This window comes from Papio anubis, chromosome 3 (assembly GCF_008728515.1).
Source record: "Papio anubis isolate 15944 chromosome 3, Panubis1.0, whole genome shotgun sequence".
NCBI classification, from domain to species: domain Eukaryota; kingdom Metazoa; phylum Chordata; class Mammalia; order Primates; family Cercopithecidae; genus Papio; species Papio anubis.
The window spans coordinates 106,064,095-106,088,292 of NC_044978.1; the positions used below are offsets into that span (position 1 = coordinate 106,064,095).

The window sequence follows — 24,198 nt, forward strand, 5'->3', positions numbered from 1 at the left end:
TGCATAATATCTGAGTTCATCTCTTCCACTGAAATTGCTTTAGTTTTATATCACTTGAAATCTGTGATTTTTTGAAGTTTGTGTTGTGAACTATTCTTCCCTGACATTCTCCTCTTTTTTCTTATTGGTCCCTCTTTTCATGTTAGAATATAGCACATTGTCTTTGGTGAAACAAAATGTTTATAAGATAAAGAGATGCTGCTTGCTGAGTTTGTGAATATGTTAACAATTTTCCAAATTTTTTAATGACTTATATTGGTCAATACCTTAAAAATAATTATGGAATTTAATTTGAAATGTATAAACATAACATGTTTGAGGATCTCTATTTTTATAAGTGTGTGTTGACTCTGTTAAGAATTTCAGAAATGACCAGAGCCAGTGGCTCATTATTTTTCTAAACCTTCTGATAACATATTTTTCTGAAACACAATATTTTTTCCACAGTAATATCAAATATTACTGAGTGGCAGGGAGAAAAGTTTCTTCAATAAGGATTCCAAATCAATTTATTTAGGGTAAGAGCATTCCACATTAATGTGTAGTCGCATGATGTGCATTTCTCATAAGACTGACAAGCTACAGGAAATCTTAGGCCTTAGGAAATGAGTTGCCGAGTAGTTCTTCTGAACAAATTCTTTGAAATGCATAGAAAACATAACTATTATGTGAAATAGTGGTATAGACTATAATATTTATAAGTGAGACTAGTCAAAGTATTTGAAAGCTTTCTTTGTGTAACTATTGACCTGCCTTTCAAATGGAAATATTTGTGTTCTTATTATGAATATTGCATTTCCTATGTCTGTAATTTGGAATGGTGTGTTTATTTAATCATAGTTTGATTAATTTTTACCCTTTTTCTCAAAGTTTATAATATATTTTAAAGAATATAATATTATTTTTAAATAACTGTATTAGAGAGATGAGTTTATTAAAACATATAATGTTCAATAAAGCAAGTATGAGTGAAATAAATTATTTACTTTCAGTTTGGAAGAGGTGAATAAAAAGTGCTTGGCCAATACCGTACCATTAATCTATTCTCTTTTCTCCTTTCTCTCTTTACTTCTCTCTCTCCAATAGAAGTGGAACAAAAAGGTAATTAAATACCTTTCATAAATTATATACTATTTATAGGCTAAGTTATTTAACAGTTTAACATTTAGTTAAAATAATTTTGTTATTAATTCTTATCTATTTTATGAAAATTTATCTACTACTTCTGCTGCTCAACTTCACTTTAATCTGTATTACTGACAAGTGTCAGCTTCTTTTATCTAAGAAGAGTTTAGTAGTATAAAAGTTTCCACAGTGTATTTTATTCCCCTTTATTTTTGAGTAGTTAGAAATCCAACTCATGGTGATGAATAGTAGTTGCTTTAATTTGTTTTTGTTTCTATACTAGACAATTTTTCATAGCTCTGGCATGGTTTCCCTATTCCATTAATTTTTAACTATTGGGAGAAAAGGGAAATAGTTTTCCGAACCACCTAAAGTAAATTACTTTAGTCATCAAGGATGATTATTAATTTTAGCATAAAGATTATATACAGTTTTGATAACAATGGATACCTATCCTTTATAATTATAGCAAGCATATGAAATTCTTATAATCAATATTATTATGGATTGTATATTGATGATGGCCCTCTGTCCTTGCTATGGAAGATTTTGGTAGTTAGCCTGTTCCCAAACTTCTTATTTCTCTAAAAGTAAAACTTTAGGCATTTTAGTAATGTACTTTTCTTTTCGATAATCTCCATAATCTACCCGAGTTTCATCTTAGATTGTTTTCCATTGCATCTATGCTTATAGTTGCTGTTTAAAAGCTAATCACTAATGCCAAAATAATACTACTTTAATCATTTAAAAAAGGGTCAAAGTCCAAATTACGGTGATTTTCTAATTTTTTCACCCAGTACACTTCTAATCATTCCAAACATAACAGTAGACTGCATGATTATTTTTCAGTGTATTTGCTTTGCAAATATATTAGAGCAGTGTTTCCCATAGTAGGTTCAGTGGAACTCTATACTCCAGAGAAGCTCTATAATAAAGGTGCCATGATCCAATTAGTGTGTGAAATTTGCTCACCCTTCCCACTTCCACCTTGGAGATTCACGAATGTACCTATGCTATTAGAATCTCTGCTACAGTTATATTTAATATAACATTTCTTAAACACATGTGGGTAAGGATCCCTTTTTTCTTTCTGTGTAACATCTAGCTATGCCACTTGAAACACGTGATTCAAGGACCAACCTTTGGGAAACATTGCTTTATAGCCCCTTCACTGCAGATGAATCAGCCAGGCTTTCTTACCACCATTCACATGATATGCTACTGAATCATACAAAAATCAAGTGAATCAGATGATTCCTAGCCATTTTCATTCTGAAGTATGAGCAGCAAAATATTATAGCAAGTAATCTTGGGTTTTAATGCTCTTTTCATGTAACAGTAAAAGGTACATGTTTTTAAGTTCCAATACTACTGTATTTAACAGGACATTTTTAACTGATTAAAATCTAGATCTTGGGTTCTTTTCTGTAACCTTTCACCTTTTCTTCTTTCCTTATTCCTTCTTTCCTTTCTTTTTCTTCCTTTCTCTTTTCCTTCCAGTATCCATCCATCACTCATTTTTAATTGTGTGGGTTGCATGCTCTGTGTGTGTTGTAGCAACTTTGAGAGCTTTTTTGCTAAAAGATTCAGTGGCCTGTATTACAGGGCTTTTCTTTTCCTTTATTAAAAAATTACTATGGGATATTCATCTGTTTCTTAATGATAACTACTGAATGGCTAATTTCATCAGAATGGAAACAATAATTTTTGTTTTGAAATATGTTCTTCAGTGAACTATTAAAAGTATTGTGTATAAACATTTGTGTTTCTTATATGTCTATAGAATATGTAGACATATGTCACATCTAATATATATTTCCAAAAATATTGTGGCGTGTTTACAAAGGTAACAATCACAGGAAGGCACAGCTACTCACAAAAAGGCTAGATATTTTTCAGTTATCGAAATCAAAATGATTTTGAAATGAAGCCAAAATTAATGTGGAAGAATACTTTGTGTTCTTAAAAGAATGCAGCAAAATAAGTGATGTTGGGTATCTCCTGTTAGAGTTGCATTCCATTTGGTGAAAAATAAGACTAAATAACAAAATATGAAATTAATGTATTTATTTATTTTAACTGTTTCCCTTCCAACAGTTTTTCTTTGTCCTGGACTACTAAAAGGAGTATACCAGAGTGAACATTTGTTTGAGTCTGACCACCAATCTGGGGCGTGGTGTAAAGACCCTCTGCAGGCATCTGACAAGATTTATTATATGCCCTGGACTCCCTACAGAACTGATACCCTGACTGAGTATTCATCCAAGGATGACTTCATTGCTGGAAGACCAACTACAACCTACAAGCTCCCTCATAGGGTGGATGGCACAGGATTTGTAGTGTATGATGGAGCTTTGTTCTTCAACAAAGAGCGCACCAGGAACATAGTAAAGTTTGATTTGCGGACTAGGATAAAGAGTGGAGAGGCTATCATAGCAAATGCCAATTACCATGATACCTCCCCTTACCGATGGGGAGGCAAATCTGACATAGACCTGGCAGTAGATGAGAATGGGCTATGGGTAATCTATGCAACAGAACAAAACAACGGTAAAATTGTCATTAGTCAGTTGAACCCTTACACCCTACGGATCGAAGGAACATGGGATACTGCATATGATAAAAGGTCAGCTTCCAATGCCTTTATGATTTGTGGAATTCTGTATGTGGTCAAATCTGTATATGAGGATGATGACAATGAGGCCACTGGAAATAAGATTGACTACATTTACAACACTGACCAAAGCAAGGATAGTTTGGTGGATGTACCCTTTCCCAATTCATACCAGTACATTGCAGCTGTGGATTACAACCCCAGGGACAACCTGCTTTATGTATGGAATAACTATCATGTCGTGAAATATTCTTTGGATTTTGGACCGCTGGATAGTAGATCAGGTAAGTTCAACCTTTTATGGTACTCTTTGGGGAAATATTTACAGTTTGTTCTCAGCAAGTTCATTTTATGTTGGTTTTTTGTTTGTTTGTTTGTTTTTGTTTTTGTTTTTTTTTAACTTTCTTTGTGGTCTTCTGGCCTGTGTACCTGAAAATTGTTCTTTGTCTTTGCATCTAAAGAAGGTTGCTGCTGATCACTTTCAGCTGTAAAAATTTGTAACTACGAAAAGTAGACTCTCCTTTGTTCTGCTCAACTCCAGTCTTTAGCTCTTCTTCTTTGAAGGGTGTTTGTTATTTTCAGCAGGTTAGTTCTTTGTGTAGTGAACTGCACAAAACCATTGCTGAAATAGAATGCCAGCCTGTCTAATTAATTGTGAAATGCCCACTGAAGTGCTGTCTACTTGGAACATGTCAAAGGGTTAACTTGATACTATGTTTCAGGAGCCTGCACCAATGTATTCACCTCACAGAGAGCATCATATATGACCTCCCCTTTTGGGAAAGTTGTCAGTTTGAGTGTGCCTGTGTCTGAATGAACTTAATTGGTATATTGAGAAAAATGTTCATAACTGATAAGTACGGGAAAAAATATCTTGATTTTTATAAGACATTGGAATTTTTTATAGTTTTAATTGCAATTCTTTACAAGCGCCCTTTTTCCATTAAAAACATACCATTTCCTTTTAATGTTGTTTAAAGACAATCATAAATAGCTTTAATTTTTTTCATTTTTATGTACTCAACACAATTATCTTAATTTAAAGGTTAAAATTTTTAGCTAGCATATTAGTCCATTCTCACACTACTATGAAGACATAAACAAGACTGGATAATTTATAAAAGAAAGAGGTTTACTTGATTCACAGTTCTGCATGTCTGAGGAAGCCTCAGGAAACTTACAATCATAGCAGAAGGTGAGAGGGAAGCAAAGGCATGTCTTACATGGCAGCAGGCAAAAGAGAATGAACAAGCGAAAAGGGGAAGACTCTGTTATAAAGCGCTCAGATTTCATGAGAACTTACTATCACAAGAACAGCACGGGGAAAACTGCCCCCATGATTCAATCACCTCCCACCAGGTCCTGCCCTCCACATGTGGGGATACGGGGATTACAATTCAAGATGAGATTTGGGTACGGCTCCAGAGCCAAACCATATCAACTAGTCATAATAGTCTTCCCCAAGATAAAGTATAATGGAAAACTAAGATAGGGGTGTCCGAATTTTGACAGTAATATAGCAATTCAAAAATTAAATTATTTTTGCCATTCAGCTTTAAAAATGTGTAACTACAGGGAATTGACTTTCCTTTGTTTTGCTCAACTCCAATTTTTAGCACTCCTTCTTTGAAGGGCATTTCTCATTTTCAGCAGGTTAGTTCTTTATATAGTGACGTGCACAAAACCTTTGCTAAAATAAAATGTAATCCTGTTAATATTTCATATTTTCTGCATTATGTGTTGAACTACTCTTTTATTAGCACGACATTCCTCTTAGTCCAGTATATGCATATCTTTTTACTGAACTAGATCCTAAGTTTTTTATGGTCAATGGCTTTGCCTTACCCTTTCTTTTATTGTATTTTTCTCTTACCATTATTTCTGTCTTCTCTGACTCTAGTATAATACATTGCATATATATAAGAAGGCTCAATCACTCTTGTGGAATGAATGAATGAATGAATGAATGAATGGCTTTTCACTTCTTATTCAGATAGGATGACAAATTATTTTTTAGTATTTTCTCTAATCATGGAGAGGCTTCAGTCAGAGTGACAGCACTTGTTTCCACAATCAGCAATGCTGATATTATGTTGAATTGGCTTTTACGGAAAGAAAAGACTAAATATGCAATAGCAACAAAAGCAATTTCACCTAAGTCCTCAACAACATCTCCTAGACCAACTCTATTATCTGACTCACCGCTGTACAGGTAAGGTTTTTTGTTTGTTTTTTAAACCACTGCATTCTACAGTTTAAAACCCAATCAATAATCCATTATCTAGAGTATCTGGGAAGACACTCCTTTCATAGTCATGATATTCTTAAACTAAAATTTATATTTGGTAGTGAAAACTTTGTTATGGATGGTTCTTAGCCTTTTTTGACTCTTAACTAGAACAGGAAGTGATTTCTAATATCTCAAAGGAATAATAAATAATAACACTTTTTTTAGTTAATCAGTGAATAAGAGGCAATAACATAATTCAAATTTTATTTATTTAAAAGATCATACCTTATTTTTATTTAGAGTAACAGATAGGTTATAATTAATTACCATTTCAGGTTCTGATATGATAAACTAAAGCAAGTTCTTAACTCGGTTTTATTAAGTTATCCTTAAAGAATAAGATGGTACCAGAATCCCATGTGTTTAAAAACTTGCCAAAAATATTTTTAGCATACACACAATTTTAGCATATAATAAACATATGAATATATATACTCATGCACTTATATGACTATGCTTTTTGTGTGTACTATATATATATGTATACATGTATAGTCACATGTGTATTAGTATACATATTCATATGGTGGTTATATGTTTATATATTAATATATTCATGTATCCCCCTCCATATGTATATACATATTCCCATCTATGTATATGTACATATCCCCCTCCATATATATGTACACATATATGGAGGGAGTAAGAGAATGAGTTATTGTAATTGTGAACATAAGGAAAATTACACCTTCATTTAATTTTTTAAAATGTATGTGTTTGTCTGTTTATGGGAGTTAAAATATGGGCCGTCTCTCCCTCATGTACTAGTGCCCATTATTTGTTAAAAGGATGCTATTGAAGTCTGGGCGAGGTGGCTTTCACCTGTAATCCCAGCACTTTGGGAGGGCGAGGTGGGCGGATGACTTGAAGTCAGGAGTTCAAAAACCTAGCCTGGCCAACATGATGAAACTCCGTCTCCACTAAAAATACAAAAAAAAATAGCCTGGCAAGCTGGTGGGCGCCTGTAATCCCAGCTTCTAGGGAGGCTGAGGCAGGAGAATCGCTTGAACCTGGGAGGCGGAGGTTGCAGGGAGCGGAGGTTGCGCCACTGCCCTCCAGCCTGGGTGACAAAGCGAGATTCCATCTCAAAAAAATAAATAAATAAATAAATAAAAGGATGCTATTGAAGTAGCAAACATTAAGAAGTGATAGACTTCAGCTTTTAAAATGAATTCCTAACTTAAGTCAGGAGATTGAATTTTCATTCCTTTTGAACAATGACAATTAAGACTTTGTCTGTTTTACAAATAGTGAAATTTCACCCTTTAAATTTGTCAATATAATCACAAAAAAACTATCAATTTTCATGCATGAATGCTCAAATTGAAAAGCTAGTGCTTTAGCATGGACTTATTGCAGTTTAAGGGTGGAAAGAATATGTATAGAAATAAATTTTATGCATGATGTGTGCTGATAGGAAAATTTCAATTAACATTAGTAGAGCCTTTTCTTATTTCATACAAACAGTTTCAGCTGGGTATTTTTGTTTAGTAAGTTACAGTGACTTTTTTTTTTTTTCCCCCAAAGAAATTGCCTTTAGTGAATTTTTATTGCCATTTTATTTCGGGTCCTATGTGTCTATGTACAGAAACCCTCAACTTATTACAGATATGTTAGAGTCAAAAACTAATCCTAAATCTATCAACCAAAAGTGTATTTGTCATTACCATCTGTTGGTAGCAGGCTAAATCTTTTTGCGATGATTTTAACTGTATTCTAATCAATGAAAATTCATTCTTTTGAAGTTTTTATGTAAAGGGGTTTCTATGTTTTATATCTCTTGTAAAAAGATCTGGTGTTGAAAACTAAAAGGCAAATATGCTTCTCTTGGGTATATAAAGATCCTTTGGTGACACTTGGTGATGCTTACACATAGGTAGCATAGGCTTCTGAACATGAGCTTGGGAATCAGAAGGATGTAGGTTTGAATTCTCTCTGTCTCTTGTTTGACTCTGGGCAGGTTGTTCAGTCTTCAATCTTGATTTACTCAGACTATAAAATGAAAAAAATAACTCCAACCTCACAAGACTATTGTTTTCTTTTAATGAGAAAATGTATGTAATAGGCACAATACAGTAACAACCTAATAAATTTGCACCAACCCTACAAGGACCATTTTTATCCATGTTTTCTAAATGAAGGCCCTTTTAAAGTACTTCAGTTCATATAACTTATTCCAAAATTGCCCAGATGTTAGCACCTCTAGATACAAGCATCATTTGTAGTTTGTATTACAAGTTAAACATGATGTATTTGTACTCTAAAAATTGTATCTACTCTTCAACCATGAAATCAAATGATTTGTTTTTATAAGGGTCTTTTTTTTTTTTCAGTCTTTTTATCTTTTTTTTTTTTTTTCTTATTACTTCCATAAGTTTTTGAGGAACAGGTGGTATTTGTTTACATGAGTAAGTTTTTTAGTGGTCATTTGTGAGATTTTGGTACACCCTTCACCCAAGCAGTATACACTGAACCCAATTTGTAGTCTTTTATCCCTCATCCCCTCCCACACTTTCCTCCAAGTCCCCAAAGTCCACTGTATCATTCTTATGCCTTTGCATTCTCATAGCTTAGCTCCCACTTGTGAGAACGTATGTTTCCCATTCCCGAGTTACTTCACTTAGAATAATAGTCTCCAAGTCCATCCATGTTGCTAAGAATGCCATTAATTCATTCTTTTTTTTTTTTTTTTTTTTTGAGACAGAGTCTCGCTCTGTCGCCCGGGCTGGAGTGCAGTGGCCGGATCTCAGCTCACTGCAAGCTCCGCCTCCCGGGTTTACACCATTCTCCTGCCTCAGCCTCCCAAGTAACTGGGACTACAGGCGCCCGCCATCTCGCCCGGCTAGTTTTTTTTTTTGTATTTTTTAGTAGAGACGGGGTTTCACCGTGTTCGCCAGGATGGTCTCGATCTCCTGACCTCGTGATCCACCCGTCTCGGCCTCCCAAAGTGCTGGGATTACAGGCTTGAGCCACCGCGCCCGGCCAATTCATTCTTTTTTTATGCCTGAGTAGTGTTCCATTCTATATATTTATATCACAGTTTTTTTTTTTTAATCCACTCATTGATTGATGGGCATTTGAGCTATTTCCATACTTTGCAGTTGTGAATTGTGCTGCTATAAACATATGTGTACAAGTATCTTTTTTGTGTAATGACCTCTTTTCCTCTGGGTAGGTATCCAGTAGTGGAATTGCAGGGTCAAATGGTAGTTCTACCTTTAGTTCTTTAAGAAATCTCTACACTGTTTTCCATAGTGGCTGTACTAGTTTGTATTCTACAAGGGTCATTTTTAAAGTCTGAAATGGTAACCTTGGAGGAAGAATATGAAAAAAAAAGCTCAACTCCTCAAAGTATTCTAAAAGTGGTTTCAGGAGTTATTAATCCTAGTTCCTTACTTTTCCCAACACTCATCCCCAGACTTTTAATTGTTACATTTTTTAATTTCTCTGCCTTTTGTTGAGCTGCTCAATTGTGTGACATATGTGTTTGCATTATTTTTCAGAAGAAATGTCTTGGGAAATGGTACGATCTGTGAAACATTGTTTTCAACAATAGCTATGTTAATAAATTCATTTCAATTGACTTTTTAAACTTGTATTTAAAATGTTTTCAGAGACTGTAAGTGAAGTTTCTCCTAGAAAAAAAAAATCATTAATTGGCCAAGTTTTCTTGGCAAAGTTTAGAAGAAGTTTAAAATTCATGTACTATGTTCCCTAAAAACATTACTTTTGGAACACCATCCTGTTGTCACTTATTCTGCATGATATTAAATGTAAAATTGCCAACATTTTTGTCATTTCCCAGCATTAAATTGGTAGAAATATAAATCTGAACTTATTTTGATACTGCTATTTAGCATTCATATAGCAAATAGATTTGCAAATAATTTCTTAAAATTTTAAGTAATATAGTTATATTTCACATATTAAGGAAAACACAAATGCAAAGAATATCTAATGTTTTATAAAAAGTTTTTTTTGGAACTAATTAGACTTTGATTCACATTGTAATATCTTGTTGATTTTATCAGTTTCTTCTACAAATTCCTTTTTTTTTGTTGTTTGATTGGAGACAGTCTCACTGTGCTGCCCAGGTTGGAGTGCAGTGGCACTGCAACCTCCGTTTCCTGGGTTCAAGCGATTCTCGAGCCTCAGCCTCCTGAGTAGCTTGACCTCTCAAAGTGCTGGGATTTCCGGTGTGAGCCACTGTGCCCGGCCCGTCTACAAATTCTGAAAGTGTCTGATAAATAGTTAGTGCTTTTAAAAGGCTGTTGAGTGATTAAATGGATAAATGGACTATATTTTTTAAATCTGCTTTTTCAAGATATTAGGTGAATAGGAGTATAGTTTCTAAATGTGATTTACTAAGATTATGTGTATGCTCCTCAGGTACTCATCTTCGCTGTCAGCACGTGAATCTATAATCTAAGTTTTATTAAGTCACTCAGTCATCCTCCACACCCCCACCCTGTACCTCCAGCTTCTCCCCTCCTTCACTCACGTTGTTGTGAGCTTTGGTAATCTAAGGGGCATTTTAGCGTGTGATAAAGATAAGTACCAAAGTACATAAATACTTAATGTGTTTTCTTCCAGAAGAAATTAAGGCCAATGATTTTACAGTATGGAAGAAAGTGGGCAACTGTTTAAAGAATTCTATATTAAGAACGTTTTCTTAAATTGTTTAGTTGACAAATTGTAGGGATTTCTTCAACTTGGAGAAAATGGAAAATATGTTATATTTAGAAATGCATAATAGTTGTATTCTCTTGAAAATATGTTTTGTCTAAAGAACCAGTGATTCAGCTTTGTACACAGGTACCAAAATGATTTTAAGCATTAGCACTTGAGTACAAAGTACATGTGAAAGCACTTCCTCTGTTTTTTCTGGGCAGAGCACCAGATACAGAACTATCAAATCTAGAATTTTCTTCAGATATACTTTCAACCAAGCCTATTTTCTAGCTTATAAAATACAATATAAAAGTATACCTTTATTATAACGTTTAATTGGTTATTTTTTGTAAGATGTACATTTAAAATGTTCAAGTCATACTTAGCTGTTTCACAGATTATTTGAGTAATTCTCACATGGGCATCATAACTCTAAAACCATATGCTATATCCTGATGCAACTGGTGGGAGGGAGTCAGATAGTTGCATCACTTGCCTTTAGCTATGATTAGTGGCTGGTTTTGACTGACTTTCACCCTTCACTGTTCTCTCTCCCAAACCACCTTCTGCTGAATTGATTATTCATTAATAAAGAGGAGTTACATGAGAGGTATTTTCTTTGACTCTTACAGTTTGTTTCTAAGCTGTCCATCAAGAGTCTAATTTTCCTTGTTAAATATTCAAATGTTTTTCAGTATTTCCTGCTGAAGGAGGATGGGGAAGTAGGTTCAAATTGGTCATAACAGGCAGAGAAGCTGAGTTTCAAAAATTTCCTAAAATTAGTATGTCTAACAGATCTAAAAATCTACTGAGATTTAGTGAAAAACACATCCAGCAATAAGTACTAACAATAGAATGATAAAGAGATGCAGCTACTGTCTTGTTACCTGCTGTTCTGCTTCCCAAACACAATCCACATTTTCTTGAAAGACATTTGAGATTATGTAAATATAACCATTCATATGTACGCTAAAGATAGTAGACTCTAAACCAACAAAAAGCCTACACATAACAGTTTAACAATGAGGATATGGTGCACCTTCTGTCCTTATAATATGCAAATTAAGTACATTTGTGTCTCCAGTAAAAGCTGTGGCTGTGTAGTGATGAATAAGAACTTTAAACACACATGACACCTCGTTAAAATGTAATTTTCACATCATATATCTGAGCGCTTTACTATGACAGCTGAGTAATGTGAGTACTGGGCAGAGAATCCTGAACATTTTGAAAGTGTCACGTGTTTAATAGGTAGCTGAATCTGCTTCCTGAATGGTTTAGTTAAATATGGTGCACCCTAGTCAGAAAATAGAGCCTAAAAGTAGTAGGATCTTAAATCAAACTTGTCCTCAGCCTATGTGTATGATTCCTTCACAGTTCCACTTGAGATTCCACATTGTCTCTAAAGTTTAATTTACATCTATCTTAGTAGCTGAGTGAACTTTACAAAAAGGAAAAAATAGTCAGCAACTTGTTGCTAATTTCAGCCCTATCTGTATTTTTATGCATCAGCTGTTTTCTCTGTCTGCAGAGGAACCCCTTCTTTTTCTTTCCAGTGCTGCTGCTTTGCTTGCAGTGACAGCTGCTGCCTGAAGGACATTGCTGCTGCTGATTTTTCAGGGAGCACAGCCAAAGCTTGCGAAATTTGCAAGAGCTATTCCATTGCCACTTCACAGCAGCTGAATTTTCTCTTACACTTTTTAAAAAACCTTTCCTGTATTTTTCTTTCTTCATAATTGAGGGTAAAACTTCCCAGAATGGCATCTGCCTTTCAGGCTCTGAGTAAAAGAATCACAGTCCTGTACAAAGTAAAGCTGAACTTAGCTATACAGCTGAACCTACTGTTTGTTAGTCATCTGACTAGGTGACCTTCCAAATGGATGAGAGAAGAGATAAGGAATAAAAAGGTTCACAAATGCTCTAACGTTAGTTGTTTCTACAGAGTGATGTCCCTGATAAATGTATAATTATTAGACATGTAATCAAAATCATTTCTACATGTATTTTACAGTAATAAAGAAAGATGACTTATTTGTGCATAAGCTTCCTGCTCACACCAGCTGTCCTTTCTGTAGCCATTTCACTGCTCATTAGCATGTCCAGCAGAGGGCAGGCAGGTGGAACTGGAATAGTGTTGCTGCTCTTTATTGGCACATCTTGTAAGGGTTGGTAACAGTGCCAAAAGTAATGATTATCTAGGGGTTCCACCTTAGAGTCCCATGCTTCTACCCATCTTAGATAAGTGAGAGTAGACTCTATTACATAATAGCTGTTACAATAGCCAAGTCAGACATCTGCTTCACTTCTCTGTTTTTAATATTATTATTATTATTATTATTATTATTATTTTGTTTTTTTGAGACATAGTCTCACTCTGTCGCCAAGGCTGGAGTGCAGTGGCGCGACCTCAGCTCACCGCAAGCTCTGCCTCCCGGGTTCACGCTATTCTCCTGCCTCAACTTCCCGAGTAGCTGCGACTAAAGACCCGGCGGGCTAATTTTTTGTATTTTTAGTAGAGACGGGGTTTGTAGAGACTGTGTTAGACAGGATGGTCTCGATCTCCTGACCTCATGATCCACCCGCCTCGGCCTCCCAAAGTGCTGGGATTACAAATAAGCGTGAGCCACCACGCCGGGTCTGTTTTTTGCATTTTTAAGTAGTGGTCAAATACCTTGGACTAGCCTTGACAGGCAATAGTATGAGTTTTTAAGCACAAAGGTATTTCCTTCTTAATAACTACTTTACCACTAGAAAGCTAAATTCTCGGATACTAATGATTAATGACAAAATAATTCAGGACACGTAAATGACAGGTAAAATCTACTATACTATATAATTTTACAAGATGAGGTATGTTAACTGATTTCCCTGAAAACAAATGGGGACTACTTCATCTTATTTACTTAAAAGAATTCTGGCTGCTTTTCATTATGCCTTTCAATAGTACAAATCAATGGCCAAACTTTTTGCATCTATTTATACTAGCAAAGATACAAATTAAAATTAGCCAGCTCTTTCTGTATAAAATGCCTTGTGACTGCAATATTTTAGCCTTAAAACTTATTTTTTTTTTCTCAATAATGTTAGAAAAAACAATTCTCCAAAAAACATACAGGTATAAGTGAAGAGTAAGGTATTTGTTGACATTAAGATTTATCTGAAAATTATCTCTAATGCTAATTTTTTTAAGGGAGAAATGTCTTTGAAGAAACTTTTGCCTTTCAAAACAAGATAATAGTACTATATTTAGAAACACACTACTCATTAAAAATATAAAATAGATTATGTTTAAAACATGGCAAACCTTTCAATATCTACGATAATTTGGCTGTTAGCATGCATATTTAAATAGTAAATAAAAATTTAGACTTCCGTGTTTTATGAGAAGCCCACTGAGGGCTATGGGTAGTTTGTGGTGAAGTAGTTTAAAGTGGAATTGAAAGAATTCAGAAAAAGACAAAAATGAAAAATGGAATTCATGCACAAAGTCAGATCTGCTGTGAGATGTAGAAGCAGGAGTTGAAACTGGGTTTACATCAGAAGATGGATGATTCATTGATTGATTCGTTTTTATTTCTTTCTTCCCTTCAGTCAGGAACTACGTCTTTAGGTAGAACTGAACCGTGCCACTATTCTATGTTCTGTGGTTGTTACAACAAAGAACAAGGCAGGCACTGGCCCTGTCGTCACGAACTTAGAGTCTATTAAAAACAAATTGAGAAGAAAGAAAAAAGGGGATGGTAAAAAATATATATATATATATAGTATTCCCTACTATTTTTTAGGTGTTTGCTGACCATTTACAAAGATTATCAGATTTGAATCTAACAATAATCGTTCAAAGACACAATTATACTCATTACCAGATGAAGAAAATGAGCATCAGAGAGTTTTAATAATTAAAATGTGACATACGTAGTCCAGAGATACATTTAGAATCCTCATCTGCCTGACTTGCTGCTTTGTCATGTTGCCTCCATCAGGGATTTAAAAGAATACAAGTGCCACAACTGAGAAACAAGGGGAAAAGCAGGAAAGCAGTGGACATATATTAGAACTGAAGTCAAAGCAGATAAGCTAAAGGAGCAAATAAATGTAAGGCAACAAGGACATGTCAATCTTGAAGTGGAATCGGGACAAGCAAACAGTAACCAGTATTGTAGAGCAGGATTCCTCCGTAGTGGTCCGTGGGCTTTTAGGAGTAGGGCCATACAGCAGAAGTTGAGCTGCACATGTTGAGCGGTAGGTGAGCCAGCATTACCGCCTGAGCTCCGCCTCCTGTCAGATCAACAGTGGCATTAGATTCTCATAGGAGTGAGAACCCTATAACGAACTATATATGCAGGGGATCTAGATTACGTGTTCCTTAATGATAATCTAATGCTTGATGATCTGAGATGAAACAGTTTCATCTCGAAACCTTTCCCCCAAATTCCTGAGTTAAGAATTTGCTTTAGTTTTTCAAATCAGAGGCTGAAATGGTAATTAATTTTAACCTGTTATTCTAAATGAAAATAAGGTATGACTTTTAAATAAATAACATCTGAAATATGTTATTGCCCCTTATTCACTGATTAACTAAAAACTATAAGTTATTATTTATTATTTCTTTCGAGATTACATATTTAACCCTTGAACACTATTAGGTACAGAGAAGGGAACTAAGATTCAGAGATACAGTCTCCTGCCCAGAGGAATCCATTTTGTAAGTGTAGATTTGGGCTCAACTCTGAATTATAAAGCTGAAATACTTTGTATTTTCAGTAGAAAAAAGTATATAATGCACACAAGCATACAGAAGATAGTGATATAGTGGTGTGTGGATTGTGGTGTAGTGGTGTGTGGATTGTTGTATGTATGTGTATGCATTAGCTTAGACAAATTTGAAGAAACAAAGATTTAATTATTGGAGGATTAGAAAGATGAGTTAGAAACTTTTGCAGAGATTCTGAACAAATTGAAAGACTAGAGATTTGGAGACTGAATATTTATTAGATTTAACTCTAGCATACATTATTTGCGTGTTCTTAATTTTGCTGTAAACTGGACATTCAGATGTATTGCTAACAACACTCTCATGCTTACAATCTATGGGCGAGATTGACAAAATGGTGAAAAGCTGAAGAGTAGAATGAAGAAAAGAAAAGAGAAATAAAAGGGAAATACACATTTTTTCTTTGAAAATAAATGAACAAGTAATGGATGGTCTCACTTTCTTCAAAAGAAAGTGATGAGAGAACATGCATTTTTTTATTTTAAAAAGTTATTTCCCAGGATTGATTTAACTAACCTTGAGTAGTTAACAATATGATTAAGGACAAAGTGAGGAGTGCTTATATACTGCTGGTTGGAGTATAAAATGTTGTAACCACTCGGAGAGCAATTTGTCCATAGTTACCTAGGGAAAAAAAAAGTATTTTGTTCCTGCTCTTATAGATTCTCAGCTTGGGCTCTGTAACCAAAAGTAGATTAACAAGAGAAAGAATAGAAATTGTTGCTTTTATTTAATATAAGTTTTTTATAACATAGGAGGCTTCCTAAGGAAATAAAGACCCCCAAAGTGATTAAACATCAGTGTTTTTATAATAGGCTTGGAAAGCTTATTATATTGCCTATTATTAGCCTGGAAAGCCTATTATATCACCTATTATTATATTGCTTAATAAGCCTATTATTATGAAAAACCATGGAAAAATGTGATAGGACAAAGGGGTATGAGTTAAAAGCTGTAGACTGGAGAAATGTTGGCAAGTTCTGTTCATTCAGACTTCTCTCAGCGTTCCTTCATCCTCACAGATAAGAAAGCTCCTTTCCTCTGAGTATTTGGAGAGTACTTCTTACAGGATTGTCTTATGTTCTGCTTCAGGGGACTGTCAGAGATATCTTCCTGTAAAAGTTATTTCTCTTCAGCTTATAATATTCAGTATGCTGGCTGGGCACAGAGGCTCACAGCCTGTAATCCCAGCACTTTGGGAGGCTGAGGTAGGTGGATTGCTTGAGCCCAGGAGTTCGAGACCAGCCTGGATAACATGGTGAAACCCCATTTCTACAAAACAATGCAAAAATTAGCAGGGCATGCTGGCATTCACCTGTAGTCCTAGCTACTGAGAAGATTGAGGTAGGAGGATCACTTGAGCCTAGGAGACTGAGGTTGCAGTGAGCCAAGATTGCTGTACTACACTCCAGCCTGGGTGACCGAGCAAGATCCTGTATCAAAAATATAAATGTATTCAATATGCAAAGGTGCCCTATTTGGGGGTATTGTGTACTGAATCTGTTATTCTTCCAACTGGAACTTCCCACAGGAAGTTTTACAGTCCAAAAACTGAGCTGGTAGATTGTCCTGTATCCCAATGAACAAGTCTCTCAGTCCTAGGAAGGGGATAGTTCAGTTAAATAATTGTATCTCATTTCGGGAGACACCATAAAGGTAGAAATAGGGTGCTTCCCTCCTCGAACTCCTCTAGATGGTATGAAAAATCAAGCATTTAATAAGGTACATTTCTATTTAAAAAAAAATGAAAAAGATAACTAGTTAGAACAAACTGTAAACCCTGTTTTTGATTCCAGAAAGCAGTCACTCAAGATTTCAGGACATTTGGCTCAAAGTGTCTTTAGATGATAGCATGAAAATGAAAGTAGTCATTCAATAAATTTCCTGGCTTGTAGTTTGAATGCCTCTGGTGATGAAAGGGTTACAGTTACTTCTCAGAGCAAAATATGGAAGTTTCCAGTCTCAACGTCCAGGGCTTCTTTAGGTATTCCTAACAAAGACCTGAGCAGTAAGGTTTTAACCCTCAGTGGTACCAACTTAAGAGGGTGAGAGAAAAACTGGAAACATTAATTTGAAGAGTTATAGTCAGGTATTGGAGGATGCTAGAATTGAGCATGATCTAGTCTACTTTACAGAGACGTAATAAAGCTTCAAAGACAGAGAACAGGATTAGATTCTATGTTTGAAATAATAATGGAGTAATTTTATTCTCTATAGTTATTTCCAATTCTAACAAAGTAAGACTAATTAGATAGCAAAATAAGTCTAACCCCATTAAACTTCTCCTGGTTATTTACATTAGTGCAGCAAGAATGTACTTGACCACATAGGTCTTTTTTTGAATTTGTTTCCCTGGAACTTATGATAAGGAATCTCAGATTAGACTTTTAAAAGTTCCTGGAGTCACGGGACTCGCCATTAGTTTTTGCCTGTGGCACCTATAGATTTTGGTGAATTCCACTCTTCCCAAGGTACTTAATGTATTTTGAGGTTCCTGGACTTGCTGGGAAGTGACCTTCCTTACGTGTAAGGCTGAGAATTCTGTAAGCCAGGTCCAAGGCCAGTTTTTCCAAGGGTCTTTGTAATCATTGGCCCCATGAAATCAAATTCAGTTCCTTAAAATTTTCTAGTCATATCTGATTCTATACATATTCTCAAATATGACCTTCAGTCAAAGGCTTAGCAATATAATCAACGTTTCTAGTTACTTTGTTATAAGAAGTACATATTCTTATTGAACTTATGCATATATTTATATTGCCTTGAAAATAAGAATAATCAACAATAGTTTCCAAATTCTGGAGAGATCAGGTAGAGAGAACAAATAAATATTTTGTTTTTCTTTATAGTTTGCCAGATTGTTATAAGGTACAGATAGCTTGAGAGAAAAAGAGAAAAACTTTAATTTGAAAAACAAAATATTAAAGAACCAGCAATGTCTCAATCAAAAAAGTAATTTAAAAATTATAGTATTCCTTACCAGTTCATTTAGTTCCACGTAATTAATTCTTGTTATGCTTGATTGTAACCACCCAATGGGGTTCACCTTGCCCACTGCCTAGACAGAGCTGTATATTGAGACAGGGAAATTGCAATAGAGAAAGAATAATTCACACAGACTCAGCTGTGTGGGAGACCAGAGTTTTATTATTACTCAAATCAGTATCCCCAAGCATTTGGGTATCAGAGTTTCTAAGGACGACTCGGTGGGGGAAAGCCAGAGAGCCAGGAGTGCTAATTGGTTAGGTAGGAGATGAAATAATAGGGAATTGAAGCTGTCCTTTTGTGCTAAGTCAGTTCCTGGGTGGGGACCACAAGATCAAATGAGCCAGTTTATCAATCTGGGTGGTGCCAGGTGGTCCATCAAGTGAAGGTTCACAAAAACATCTCAAGCACTGATCTTAGGAGTAGTTTAGGGAGGGTCAGAATCTTGTAGCCTCCAGCTCCATGACTCCTAAACTATAATTTCTAAACTTGTGGCTAATTTGTTAGTCCTACAAAGGCAATCTAGTCTCCAGGCAAGAAAGAAGTTTGTTTTGGGAAAGGGCTGTTATCATCTTTGTTTTAAATTATAAACTAAGTTCCTCCCAAAGTTAGTGTAGCCTACACCCAGGAAGAAACAAGGACAGTGGAGGTTAGAAGCAAGATGGAGTTGGTTATGTCAGCTCAGTTATAATTTTGCATCATCTTTGATTAGTTTTATGACTCAATCAGATTTTTAAACTAGAGTTCTGAAAATTTTTACCCAGTCAAAGCGTATGATCTTACTATTGTCAGAGGCCAGGCATGGGTGGCTCATGCCCTTAACCCCAGCACTTTAGGAGCCTGACACAGGCGGTTTGCTTGAAGCAAGGAGTTCAATACCAGCCTGGGCAACAAAGCAAGATCCCATCTCTACAAAAAATTTTAAAATTTAGCCAGGCATGGTGGCACACATTTATAGTCCTGCTACATTGAAAGACTGAGATAGAAGGATTGCTTGAAGCCAGAAGTTCGATACCAGCCTAGGCAACAAAGTGAGACTCCATCTCTACAAAAAAAAAAAAAGAATTTATTTAGCTGGATATGGTGGCACATACCTATAGTGTCCCAAATCCTCAGGAGGCTGAGGTCAGAGGAGTGTTTGTGCCCAGGAGCTGGAGGCTGCAGTGAGCTATGATCACAACACTACACTCCAGCCTGAGCAACAGAGTGAGACTCTGTCTCTAATAAATAAATAAATAGATAAATAAACAAACAAATAAATACAATTATCAGAAACCTGTACTTCAGAGTATTTATTAGAGTATGTTTCATGAATTTCTTTGAAGATAGAGCAGTTTTGGCCTGCTGCTAATTGTGAACATTTTCAGAGAAGAATCTGAATAAAACTAATTGTCTGTAAATGACAAAAGACTTAAAGTGGTCATGGTTAAAGATCTGATAGGAGCTTATTATAATGTAGCATATAATGTTCTAAGATAACTGAATTATGATTGATTCATATAGACAGAAAGAACATTGACAAATTTCTAGGAATTTCATAAAATTTTTGAAACATTTATATTAAAAATGTATACCCATACAAATACAACTTGAAGAAGGTTAAGCATTACTTTTTATTTGACAATGCTTCTATGTAATTCAGTATCTCAAATAAATCTAATGAGTTTAACATCTCTCTCTTTACAAGATGAGAGAACATATTATTTAAGATTTTCCAGGGGTGCTCTGGGAAATCACAAAGTTAGTTTTGAGGTCAAAAACGACTATTTAGATTTGATATTGAGTTGCTTGTCAAAAATGTGAAAAGTTTTGAACATTTCATTAAGTAGGCTCACTACTATGAAATAATATTTATTTATTTAACTAGTGAGACAATAAAATATTTCAAAGGCAAATACCATAAGTTATATAGCTGTGAAAAAATTTTAGCTCTTCTAATATTGAGAAAACTTGGTTTTCCTAAGCAAAGATCTGATAAATACAACATGAAGCACAGGAAATTATTTTGCTAAGATACAAAATCTTTGTTTCCTAAGTAGATTACTTAAAAGATAAGGAGAAATCTCTTATTTTTTAATAAGACCAGACCAATAATCCAAGAAAACTGTCATTCTGGTTTTGCATTAGTATGCTTTTAAAGTTGTCTGATTTTTTTAACTTAGAAATAAATTCATTCTCTCTTAGTGGCTGACTACACATAAAATTATTTTTCCACGAACCCTCTACATGTTTTTTAAAATCCATTGAGTTTTGTCCTACTCTTTTCCTTTTTCTCATTCTGGAACAACCAGTCATTCTACCTTAGGACAAAATTACTCTTTTTTCCCCCTTAAAAAAATATATCCTTCATACCACATTTCTCTTTTTAAATCAAAAACACATCCTACTTTTCTTGCACACTTTGCGTAGATTTTTTTCTTTACTCTCTTTATTCATAGTAGTTTCATTTATGTAAATTCAGTATAACTTTTAATCATGAGTAACATTTCCTCTTTTTTTTTTTTTGAGGCAGAATCTCCCTCTGTCACCCAGGCTGGAGTGCAGTTGTGTGATCTCGGCTCACTGCAAACTCCACTTCCCGGGCTCGTGATTCTCCTGCCTCAGCCTCCCGAGTAGCTGGGAACTACAGGCACGTGCCACCACACCCTGCTGATTTTTTTTTTTTTTTTTTTTTCCACCATGTTAGCCAGGATGGTCTCCATCTCCTGACCTCGTGATCCGCCTGCCTTGGCCCCACAAAGTGATCAACATTTCTTTTACAGAAAAAACTAGGAAGTAGACAATTGTGAATTTCTTGTCATATGCCAGTATTCTGTAACTGACTGGCACATTTACAAATACGCTATCTTGTGTTTTATAGGTATATACTATTTCCTCATGGTATAGTTTCTCATGTGTATTAACATACCCACATATATTTCGTTTCTTTATAACATATAAAAACAAGATGCTAAAAATACATAGATTTAACTTATGTTCAGTAATGAATGTTTCAGCATTTTATCCTATTTGGAAATTTTGAACACACATACACACTATATATATATATGTGTGTGTGTGTGTGTGTATATATATATACACACATATATACATATGTAGACTGTGTATATATAGTGTATATATACACACTATATATACATATATATGTATGTATGTATAATTTAACATAATTCTAAAGTTTCAAGTTACCATAAACATTTTTGAAACTGTTTTTAGGCAGACATATTATAATAACAAACAAAACTAACCAACATTTTAACTTATTTCCTTCTTAACTATTTTTAACCTTATTTGGCTACTAAATCCAGTAGAATAAAAATGTATGCTCATATTATACATAATGCTGATAACTTAGAATACATAGCTATTTTTATGAAACCAACCATGTTAAACTAATCTTTCATATCAACAATTTATCCAAGTCATGTGAACATGAAAGCATTTAGGTTAGTTTCTGTATTTCCTGGGGTTTTAGGAATATTTATTTTATGTAAGTGTTCATTTATCTCTAAGCCAATTTGAATAAACCATTATAGAATTTTATAAATTAATTTGGTAACACTATTCAGAGGTAGAAAACTGTAATGTATACAGTACATATACATATACAAGTAAACCTAAGTATACATAGCCATACAGACAGCTGCAAACAGAGATCTTAGAGTTTTGTTCTAAAATTTTAGTCATGATTCAGTAAACGTATTAGTAAAAACTCACGGGTTTATCTCCACTTTACATTTGTATCCAAATTGTATTTCTGGCAAATGGGACAAGTTAGGGTTACCTGTTGACTCATATTTATGGAGGAGGCTTTTAAGATTTTTGTTTATTGTTATTAAGTAATTTTCTGGAAGTGGTGGACACTGGAGCAGTTTGTTTTCAAAAAACCTGTTGTTGTTGTTGTTGTTGTTGTTTAGAAGCAAGAGTTATCTCCCAGAAAGTTTGCATAGCAAAAAGATTGCCCTCAGGTCCTAGAGAGGACAGGGTCAAATATTTATATCTGAAAGGCACAAAGAAAGGATGTAAGGTTTCTCTGAGAGCTTTTTGGGGCATATCAATGATCACAGATTTAGGGTATTTTTTTCTAAGTGCAGGACAATTCTATTTCCAATGTTTTGACTTTTTAAAGTATCTGCAAACATCTTGATATGAACAGGAGAGATTTGGGGATTGTTAAGAAGGATGGATGGGCTTTGAATTGCTCCTAGTGCTGCATTTCTGTTTTTAATGGACTCAATTTGTAAGACAAGGGTAGTTGTTTTGAACTCTTCAGAAAACTGTGTTGCAGCCTGAATAATAAAGAGGCTGACCTTCCTATCAAATTACATTATATTGAATTTGCTACTTCATATCAGAGAACATATTTCTAAGTAAGATGAAAATAAAAATCCCTGTGTTCTAGATTGAGTTGCATGCCTTTAGAATGTTTTAATAAATTATTATTACACAAAACCTTCCTAATGTTCTTTCTAAGTGATGCAGGAGCTTTTCCTCCTTAGCTTAACCAGATTTGAGTTCTTTTCTCACAACCAAGAATTAGGCACAAGGTCATCAAAGAGTGAGTGGAGCAGAATTTATTAAGCAAAAGGAAAGCTCTCAGCAAAAAACAAAAAAGGGTACTGAAAGCAGGTTTCCAGTTGCTTCCTTCACAGTTGAATATGAGGGCTTAAGGTGTGAATTCTACCCCATCCTTCCAGTGCACATGTGGGTCCTTAGGCTGAGTTCCTCCATATTGATTTATTTCTGTTACCGCACATATGTTAAGGAATGGAATTGTCCACTATGGGCATGTTTAGGCAAGACCCCTGTGCAAGTTCCTTTATCTGCAAAAAACATCTGGTATAAATTCTTCTGGGGTGGATTGAAGTTCTCCAGGGACCCTTCCCTTACTGTCTGCCTAAAGCAAGCTGGATAACTCCTTTCATAAGTGCATAATTCCATATTAGAAGAGAAGGCCTTAAAAATAGTTCCTCTCAGGCTCTGAAGATCAACCTCCAATTAAGCCCATTTCTGACAGTAGAGTATTTTGGCCAAAAAAAAAAAAAATCCTTTGAAATATGATTGTCAGGTTTTGAATGGGACAAACAGTAAATTTTCCAGCACAATTGAATCCCCTTTTTTCCCCTAACTATAAAGACCCAGAAGAGATGAACCCTTTTCCTTTAATTAATTATTTTTTCAGAAAGCAAGATCTCATTGTGTTGCCTAAACTGGTCTCAAACTCCTGGGCTCAAACAATCCTCCTGCCTCAGCCTCCCAAAGTGCAGGGATTACAGGCATGAGCCAACTGCAACTGCCCCCTGCCACCCTGCCTTTTTTTAAAACCAAAGGGGTATCTATTCCATGTGACTCAAAATCAAAATCAATAAGCCCTTTTATAGCCTAATCACAGACGCAAGAGGCATCCCCAGGGAAGAAGACACCCTCATGATCCAGAGCCACTACCAAAAACAGACAGAAGAATGACAGATGCAGACAAAACCTCCTATGAGCTGGTAATGCCAGTAGGATACCAGCTGCAAATGGGGTGCAGCCCACATTTCTGTTCAGCCATCCTCATATCTCAGGGCCCCTATCTAACAGTTGGCCACCTGCAGATGCAGGCCTGACAATCTGTGTGCCCTGACAGGTGTAAAGTCAAGCCAAGCTCTCAAGATACAAAGTGAGACAAATAGGAATGCCATGGCTGTCCCTGGGAGGAAAAGGATCAATAATCAATGAGTACTTCGAACCAAA

General features: G+C 35.1%; 1 protein-coding gene across 30 annotated transcripts in view; it reads left to right on the top strand.

The window, feature by feature from the left end:
• Window positions 1–24,198, top strand: part of ADGRL3 (adhesion G protein-coupled receptor L3) — an 864,507-nt gene that overhangs the window by 531,151 nt on the left and 309,158 nt on the right. For 26 of the 30 annotated variants that reach the window (XM_021939122.2, XM_031664067.1, XM_021939135.2 and 23 more), the window contains 2 exons: window positions 1,087–1,101; window positions 3,223–4,023. In XM_021939122.2, the coding sequence (XP_021794814.2) occupies window positions 1,087–1,101; window positions 3,223–4,023 (816 nt within the window). The remainder of the gene's footprint in view (window positions 1–1,086; window positions 1,102–3,222; window positions 4,024–24,198) is intronic. The other 4 variants (XM_031664069.1, XM_031664055.1, XM_031664063.1 and 1 more) reach the window with 1 other exon arrangement.